Source organism: Prosopis cineraria, unplaced genomic scaffold, assembly GCF_029017545.1.
Source record: "Prosopis cineraria cultivar Desert tree isolate PC_DT_omini unplaced genomic scaffold, ASM2901754v1 PC7, whole genome shotgun sequence".
NCBI classification, from domain to species: domain Eukaryota; kingdom Viridiplantae; phylum Streptophyta; class Magnoliopsida; order Fabales; family Fabaceae; genus Prosopis; species Prosopis cineraria.
The window spans coordinates 19758400-19768610 of record NW_026555338.1 but is presented as its reverse complement, the minus strand read 5'-3'; the positions used below and the strand labels follow the sequence as shown (position 1 = coordinate 19768610).

At 29.2% G+C, this 10211-nt stretch overlaps 1 protein-coding gene across 1 annotated transcript; it reads left to right on the top strand.

Moving 5' to 3' along the window:
• The first annotated feature begins 2456 nt into the window (after nucleotides 1-2456).
• LOC129315264 (probable disease resistance protein At1g61300) lies at nucleotides 2457-8310 on the top strand. The gene is given in 4 exon segments (XM_054958851.1): nucleotides 2457-2852; nucleotides 3920-5316; nucleotides 5318-6330; nucleotides 8011-8310. Coding segments are annotated over 3 exon segments (2646 nt in total). The 5' UTR covers nucleotides 2457-2612; the 3' UTR covers nucleotides 6327-6330; nucleotides 8011-8310.
• Nucleotides 8311-10211: the final 1901 nt, after the last annotated feature.

Sequence of the window (10211 nt, the reverse complement as noted above, 5' to 3'; positions counted from 1 at the left end):
TGGATGAAAAGACTAAGTCCACCTTGACAATAGGAAAAGTAGCATTCCCAATTTCTACCATATGACGAAAATACCATCTTGCCCCTACATATTTTATTTCTTCCACTTGCCTAGTACGATTTTGCAAAGGAATGAGCCTCTAGTATAGATTTGGAAGGCTTCTCTCCAAAAGAATTTGGATGTAAATGATATTATTTGTTAAAAATAATATTTTATTAAATAATATATAGTCATATAGATTATTTTACCATATTAATAATTAAAAATAAAATATAATATATGTATATCTTTTAAATAATACAATATTTGAAATATGTATTTATAGTTAAATAATATTTTTAATTTTGCATATAATAATTGCAGATATATTTCAATTTAATTGGTAAAGAATGAGTACTTAAGGCTTGAAAGGGGCAAATGCACGTGGTTTGAGTAGATGCACATGTGGTGAGGTGACATGGGGTTGAGATATTGGTGACATGACATGAGAAGGCACACATGTGGTGAGTGACATGGCATAGGATGACTATTTTATTTTTTGCAAAAAATGCTAAAAATAAAATTTTGGTGGCAAAAAACTTTTGACAACAATATTTGTCATCACTAAGAATAAACTTTTAGTAATGAAAAACTTTTGGCCATGACAAATTTAAATGATATAATCTAGCCCCTACTGTTAACAAAAATTAACTTTAATAATTAATTAGTTTACTAGAAAAGGACCTGAACAGTTAAAAAAAAGACCAAGTTTTTTTTTGTAATTTTTTAGCTCATTGTTTGTAATTTTTGGGTCCTTTTTGTAAGGGCCTTTTATGTCATTTTTTAATCAGCTAACAATCGAAATTAACTTTTGTTAATAATAGAAGTCGAATTGAATCATTTTAAAAATTTGAAGGGGAATATGATACTAAAAATGAGTTCAGGATTCTAGACGTTTTTGAACCTATAATTTAAGGGATAATTTACTTTTGTACACTTTTTTGCTTCTACACTTGTCATTTACATTTTTGTGTGCATCAATTTCATTAGAGTCCAGCTATTAACTTTTTTACGAGTGTCTTAGCTATTTTTAATGACTGATTTGATTTGTAATATTGTGTTTATAATTTTTTTATAACAATACTATGTTTACATTTTCACTTAGTCTTTACAATAATATATTACTAATATTTACAAGTTATTAATACCGATTAAATTATTATCATCAATAGTTAAAAATGATAATGATTTTTTGTTTTTTATAAAAAATAATATTTTATGATTTGGTGGATTTTCTTGTCGGTCATTTTTGGGGGTCAATTTTGGTGTGCCTCATGTTTTGTGAGGAATAAAAACATAATACCCGCGGTGTCTTATATACATGTAGGAAAATACAATCATCTTCTTTATAATTTTATTAGATTTTATTTTTTAATCTTTATAATTTTTAATATTTTCAGTCCTTATATTAAAAAAAATGATACAATAGAGACTTAAAGAATAAAAGTCACCTAATTATTTTACTGAAATTATAGGGATTTAAAACACTAAAAAAATACATGAACTAAAAGCAAAACATAATAAAACTATAGAGACCGATAACTATGTTTTCTTAATTGATAATCTTATAAATAAGTCACTGATTTATTAATTAATTTTCTCAAATGTCACCCAATTACAATTTGCTAGAAGGCTTAACTTAAAGTATGATATAGCGTTTCTCTACATAAAGGTAAAATTTTATATATATATATATATATGTATATGTATATGTATTCTTTGTTATGGTGAAGTGGCTAGAAATCACTTATAATAAAGACTAGAGAGTGATTACCAAAAAAAAAATAGAGTAAATTAATGGGAAATTTAATGCATCCATCTTCATCTCTTTATTTTGTTTCTTTGTTTTTTTTCATTTCTTTTCATTTATATATTCTTCTTGTAGATAAGTATTATCAAACTCAATTGAGGATAACTCTATTGATAGTATTTTTTATATTTACATAAATTCAAACTTAAAACTTCGTACATATATAACTAGCCATATGGCCCTTCAATTATTAGAGTGATTAAAAACACCACCACCATCACATATGAGAGCTAGAATAAAACCTTGTTTATCATTAAGTCTTAGTCTCTCTTATAAACTAAACATGATCCAATTAAGCGTTGAGAGAGAATAAACGGTAAAGGACATAAACAGGGTAGTGGGAGAGCATGTGCTATATGCATTGGAAAAATTAAAAAAATAATTGTGACAAAAGGGAAGATTAAAAAATAATTATCTCATTGAATTATTGATCAGAATATACATCCTAATAATGTTTAAAGACTACTCGGTTCCAGAAGAAAAGACAAGTCCACCTCGACGATAGGAAAGCGGCACTCCAATTTCCACTATATGACGAAAATACCATCTTGCCCCCACATATTTTATTTCTTCCACTTGTCTTATACCGTTGTGCGATTGTGCAAAGGAATGAGCTTCATGTATAGATCTGGAACGCTTCTCTCTAAGACTGTCGCAAGCTTTCTAGGTCTCAAAATTTCTGGAATCATATTTGTAGAGAAGGAAGAAGAAGTGAGTTTCAATCTTTTGCTCAAGTTCCGATCAGATCCATTAACATAATATTATGGATCCATCTTCCATAATATGGGATGTGACCAAGTGCTTGTGTGGCTGCCTCAAGAACCAAGCTTCTTATGTTTATGACTTGGAAGAGAATCTGCAATCTTTGGGAGAGAAATCGAACAAGCTTGAAGTCATGAAGAAAGATTTGGAAGATCTGGTTGAAGGAGAAGAACATACCAGAGATATGGAAAGGTCTCATCAAGTCACTGCTTGGTTGCAAAAAGTCGACAAGATTCAACAGGTACACTTTATTTATTTATTTATTTAATTTCATGGTCGATCAGTTGCATGAATTAGAGAATTATTACATAATTAAACTATTTTTTTTCAAGTTCAATAATTTGTTTGATATATATATATATATAATTCATACCAAGATCTATATGAGGAATAAACAAATTAAAATGTAATTTTGTAAACAAATGTTTCCCCAGTTAGTAATGATTTGGTATATAATTTACAAAGTCGTGGTAGATTCAGATCATCTTACTACTAATGTGAGGATATTATAAGTAGGTAAGTTGTTCAAACTTTTGTAAACCCTCCTTTAGGATGAATGCATCCTAAATAGCTCCTGAGACCTTATTTATCTAAATTTCCCTAAATAAAATATGTGTATGATTTCAATAAAATTTATTAGTATTAATAATGAGTTTCGGTGTCTTTGAAATAAATGCTATAAGTTCTTAACGATATTTATTATATGATATCAAGTCTATGGTTAATAAAAAAAACCTTATTTTAACATATTATTGTTATTTAAAATGATATTACATTTTTTCTCAAATCTATAAATGAATCTAAATTATAAGAAGCTGTAATAATCACATAGTGCAAATGTATAGAACCCACTGTCATTACCATATTTGCCATGGATATTCACTAAAATCGTAAAATCAGATAATTAATAATTTTAAATTTTCAATTAATATTTGTGATGAAACTTTAAAGAGATGTATAAGTGGATATTTTCAATACACCTCTAGGCTCACGCCACTTGTTGAGAAAAATAAATCGTTGAAGTTGTAATAAACATCAATAACAACTAAGAAAAGATGGGGACGCCCATCCAATTAATTGAATTATGTGTGCCTAACTTTTCCAAACTTTTTCAAAAGTATAATTCAACCTATATTTTATCTTGTTTCACCCATGACTTTAATCGATATTAACAAATCAATCATGCTAATTCTTGTCTATCAGTACGTCAGCACGTGCAAGATCTTATTACCACCTTCAAATTCAAGATGGTTTGAAAAGTATAGACTAATGACATTGTAAAGCTAATCAACAACATTGTATTTACAGGAAATAAAAGATATTCAAGGTCGTGGAGCCCAACAAATTCAAAACAAATGCCTAAGTAAATGTCCAAAGAATTGCATGTCAAGCTACAAGTTAGGAAATAATGTTGCAAAGATTTTGCAAAATGCACATGAGCTAGAAGCTGAGGGGGAAAGGTTGTTTGGCAAGGATTTTAAAATTGCCCACAAGCATCCAATGAGACCAATTCAGTTGCTTTCAGAAGAGACAGTGGGCTTAGATTTCATGTTTGATAAGGTATGGAATAGTATTGAAGAAAAAAATGTGGGGGTCATTGGCTTGTATGGGATGGGCGGGGTGGGTAAAACTACCTTGTTAAAGAAAATTAATAATGAACTTGGAAAGAGATCAGATTTTTTTGTTATGTGGGTGGTGGTATCTAAAGTGCCTAACTTGGACAACATTATGGACAATATCAGAAAATTGGTAGGGATTGACGATGGAATTTGGCAACGTTTTAGTAACCAAGATGAAAAAGCTGCAAGGATTCACGAAATCCTAAAAGAAAAGAAATTTGTTTTGTTATTGGATGACATATGGGAGAGATTGGCTTTGGAAAGGGTGGGAGTGCCACATCCAAAGGACACTAATTTTCAATCCAAAGTGTTATTCACAACACGACATAAGGATGTGTGCGCGAAAATGAAAGCACAAAGAAAATTCAAAGTAGAAATTCTCACAGAGGAAGAAGCACTAGAGTTATTTTGTATGAAAGTTGGGGAGGAAACTCTAAAGCTTGACCCTATTATTCCAAAGCTAGCAACGGAGATGGCTAGAGAATGTAAAGGGCTACCACTTGCACTGACTGTAGTAGGAAGTGCCATGTCTGGTGTTGAGAGTGTTGAAGCATGGGAACACTCAAAGAATAATTTAATGAGTTCTTCATACACAACATCAAGTTTAGAGAGAGAGGTCTTTTCTATCCTCAAGTTTAGCTATGATAAATTACCAGATAAAACACATCAAAATTGTTTCTTATATTGTGCATTATACCCAGAGGATCATGAGATTCAAGTGTACGATGTCATTGACAAATGGATAGGGGAGGGATTACTTTGTAATGATAGGATGAGAAGTGTACCTGATATGCGTAGCCATGGTGGATCTATAATTGAAAAGTTGAAGCTTTCATGCTTGTTGGAGAATGTTGAAGATGATGTCTTTTTGAAGCGTGCAATTAAGATGCATGATGTCATCCGTGACATGGCACTATGGATAGCAAATGATCAAGATAGAAACAAAAAGAGGGTTATAGTACAAGAAGATGCATGGTCAATGTCCCAAGCTAATTCTGAAAATTTGAAAATGGTTGAAAGGATTTCAATACTGAAGGATAATGGATCACGGATATCAATCTTAGATTTACCGAATCTCAACATTATTATTGGATATTAGGGTAACGAAGTTACAAAATATCCAATACTTGAGCCGATTAAAAGTCTTGGAACTACATCGATTGTCAACGAGTACACTCCCGGATTTAGGTGGTTTAATTTTCTTGGAATATCTCTCATTGCAACGTGTATTTTTAGATGACCCACTTGAATATTCATGTAAGTTGAAGAATTTGAAAAACCTGAAGGTTTTACTTTTGAGCATAAGTACTGGTATGATTGCCTTGGGAGTAATTTCAAATCTTCCACAACTAAAAGTGGTTAAAATTCATAGCAGTGAATATCAACGAAATGACGGAGAAGAGAGAGAATTTCTAGAGGAGCTGGAGTGTTCATCAAACTTGGAGGAACTATGGGTACAAATAGAAACTAAGGATGGCCTCAAAAAATTACATGAGTCAGCCAAGTTGCAAAGCTGTATATGTGGCATTGAACTTACCAACATGTTCACCCTTGACATGCCATTATTATTGGCAACAATGTCAAAAATAAAGCACTTGCAATATCTTTACTTCTTCCAGTGTTTTATTGTGATAGATTCTTCTATTACTGACATATGTTGTCTATCCATGCTTCGAAGGGTGAATATTGTTCACTGTGATTCAATACATCATTTGACATGGTTTAAGTATGCTCCACTCCTCCAAGAAGTTCATGTTTCTCGTTGCTCCTCATTAGAAGAAGTGATAAAGGGAGGAGGATCAGAAGATCAAAAAAATAGAGACAATGTGGATTCTATATTCTCTTCTCTTGTAGAGCTGTATTTGCACGATTTGCCAAATCTTAGAAGAATTCATGAGAGAGTTCTATCATTCCCTTTTCTAAGATCCATTGAAGTGGAAAACTGTGCAAATCTAAAAAAGTTACCATTTGATTCCAATTCTGCCAAGGCTAAGTTGAGGCGTACTGAAGGAGCACAAGAGTGGTGGGACAACTTGGAATGGGATGACCCAGCCCTCAAAGCCACTTTCCAATCAAAATTTAGGACTCGTTTCTAAAGAGGTAAAGGCTCTCTAGTTCTAGTATTATTAATACTAGTCTTTTTAATTACTCGTATCTAACTACTTCTTGCATATATCATTGCACATTGATTTCGTGGTGGTAGATTTTGGCATGGGCATGGTTTTCATGACTTTACTTGCCTTTGTAACTGTTATTTTAATTAGCCTGCAGGTACAATATTCTTAACTTTTATTTTGGGTTTCACTTTTCACCTCATTTAGTTTCATTAATCATTCTGTTCTTTGCTTTCATTGTTTTCAGACACACACGCACGCACGCACGCTATATGTTGTTTTGGATTTGCATATTGATATTTGAATTGCAATTTTTATCAATAATATAAACTTGATCAAATTACGAAAAATAATTTTATGCCTCAAAACAGTGTGTGAGAGAGAGAGAAGGAAATCACATAAACGCAATCTAGCAGTTTGCAAAATAGCACAAGTTGGTCTTAGGGATATAAAAAAATAGCAAATTGTTTTATGAACTCATAAGGTTGGTGCAAACTTGATATACTGAAATGGCCCTGTCTTTCTTAATTGAAATTTGAATTAGTGACAAAAATACTAAGTTTATAATGGAATATGATATAATAGTTAATTAAGATAATTTAGGATATTGAGGTTATCTTTAGGAATATTTGAATAAAGACATTTATCTATTAGGATTAAGATTTATTATTGGTTTATTTTATTTTTATCTTAGATTCATTTATCTTCAATAAAATAGGATGTTAGCATCTTATTAATATTTTTTACATTTAGAATTTGAATTTAAATTATTATCGTTTTATTATTTTTAAGGTTATAGTTCTCAATTATATTCAGCTTTTTTGTGATTATTGAATAGAATTTTTGAGAATTGTGGCTTTACCATCTTCTTTCTCTTTCTTTTCTCTCTCTTCTTTCAATTTTCTCTTTTCATTTTTTTCAATATATGACTAACACATAAGACTAATCTATTAAATTAAACCATTCAAAATAAACTACTTCTAGCTTATAAAAACTACTAAATGGAGTGATAAAACAGTTTTGCTCTATCTGTTTTTTTTTTTTTTGGTTTTGCCCTCTCCATTAAAAAGTGTAAAGCATTTTTTAAGGAATTGAATATTCAAAAATAAAAGACATTTTTAAAGTTTTAAGATGTAATTAATATAATTTTCTAGAAAATACCCTTAATAAATAATCATTTTATATTTATTTTTAAGTAAAACACCTTATTAAATAAGAGTAAATGCTGAAAGATTGCGTTAATTTAAAAACAATTAACTAATTTGTTAAGGGTGAGATTCAATTAAAATATCTTTTTTTGATTGAGAGAGTATAAAACTTTGAATAGTGAACATCAATTCTGGAAATTAGAATCAGATTCAGTGCTTTTAAGAACTAGGTTTTAATCACAAAATTCCAATGTTTGGTTTGGATAATAAATGTTTTGTAATTGGAAAGCCTAGAAGAGGGCATTACCACAGGAAGAAACCGAGTATTTTTTAAGACTTGTTCACTAATTCATTTAACTTGGATTTATGAAGACACTATATTTCCATCATCAGTTTCTAAGTGTAAAGGACAATAAAAGTTCATATATATTTTCATTTATGATTTTAATATTATATCATTAATTTTATGTACATACATGATCATCTATATTAACTTTTGTCAAACATATAACGTACAGGTGATTATGAAGATAGGAATATTCAAGCCCCAAGCCCCCAACTTTGATTTAATTGGAGACTATTGGATTTCAACCAGCAGATTGTACTAGCTAGTTATGGTTTTCTTAATTTGGTTTGCAAAAGGCTCAATATTTGAACATTTTAATTTGTATGAACTGTTTCATTACATCGTGATTGAAAGTTTGCAGTGGATGACTTGTTTTGTGTTTGGATCGATTGTGATGTATGAGTGTTGCTTTCTTTATTTTGGTTTGGATGAACATTGTACAAGATATATAATATCAACCTATTTGTGATCATGTATGTATTGTTTTCAATTATTATTTTTTGATTTAAACGTTATTAGTTTATTTTCAATATATGTTATTTACTTTGTATGATCCTATTTATAAGGCCTAGAGAAAAGAATTTGTTTAGTCTATTCATAAGTTACATCATTAATTTTTTTTATTATAAGTTTTCTTTTTACCTTTATTAAATGTTGGTAAGAAAACATATTAAAGCTTGTATATTTAATATTATTTAATAGAGCAAAGTTAAAAATTTATTAAAATTTTAGACAGAAAAAATAAGTTTTAAGGTTTTACTTAATTTTGAAAAAACATGTCGAAAATAACTTATTAATAGAATTAAAGGAATACTATGATTAAAAAGCCAACAGAGAATTAAAATTTTTGCTGCTAGTCTTATATGTTTTATTTGTTACAATCGGAGCTACAAAGGAGGCTCATAGCCTCATGTCCTTGATATCGTAAAGAAAGTCATAATTTAATTAAAGGAAGATGTATTTATGTAGTTCATGCATTATTGCCTAGACTAGATCAACAAGTTTGATTGGTCTAATCACGACCAATCTATTGTCCGAATTGGTCAACCTTTTAGAATTGATAAAAAGCGAACCAGTTAAGAATTGATCCAAACTAGTGAAAAACAAGAAAATCCGCCAAGAACCAATTTTATTATAATGTTGGTGCAATTGATTTTTATTTTGTGCTTTTGTTTGTCCTGTCATTGATTTTTCTACAATGTTGTGTATGTGATAAATAATTTTAGCTAACAACAAAAGTTTATCTTGGTTTGATTGGATCATTATTGTGTCCTACTTGACCATTTTGATTATTTAGAATTGATAATAAATAGTTTTATTATAATGTTGTCGCAATTTCCTATAAATTTGATATTTTTGAAGAATATAGTCAAATATTGTCTAAAATATTTTTAGTTTCGTATATAATTTAAATTTTATTAATTTAATTGAGACTAACTATACTATAATCTAATCACAATTCATTGAACTTGTACCCTAATCAGTTCAATATCCAATATTGAGTTTATGTTCATTTATTCTTTCTCAAAAGTTATAACTAATTTAGTATGGTAATAATCTTGACAATTTATTTTTTTCATTAATTATATGTTGTTGTATCTTTTATATTTTTTACTTTTCTTTTTAATAATTACCACGATCCACCTTGTGAATTATACACATGAGAAATTTGTGTTACTATTAGAGCTATAAATAAAAGCCGAGCCTATCAGCAGGTCTTTTTAAACCCAAAAAATTTAAAATTAAGTTACTATTTTAGAGTGGAAAATGACAATTCAGACTTAAAAGAATTAGCCTTTTTACCATTTTAAATCATAAAATAAAAGGACCGACCTTTAGGCCCTTTTATAATTTTTTAAATTTTAATATTAAAAAATTAAATGTTACACTAATTCTAGTCTCATTTCACTAGGATAAAAAAAAAGAATACATGGAAAGCTTAGTATCTTTGCCACTGATAAAGCTCTACAATAAGAAGAATAAAATTATGTTGCTATTGATAACAATGACAATGAAACTAATCAAGATTTAGTTAATAATGTTAGTAAAATTTAATTATTATCAGTATTGATTTTGTAATATTGTTTTTTCATTAGACTTAAATTTGTTGTTATGTGCATTGACTTAAATTTATTTTTTAAACTTAATGTTATGCATAATAACTTTTTTTAGATTTTAAATATATCTTTTTAAATTTTTAAACTAAAAAATAAAAAATAGATATAAGACCGAGGCCCTAAGGGCCAGCTCTTTAGCTTTGATAGTTGGGGCCAAGATGATCAAAGTAGAATTCTAAGATATAATTGAGTTTAATAAATCAGCCTGTTTAAGCCTTGGTCCTTTAAGGGTCAATCCTAATAGATAACTTTAGTT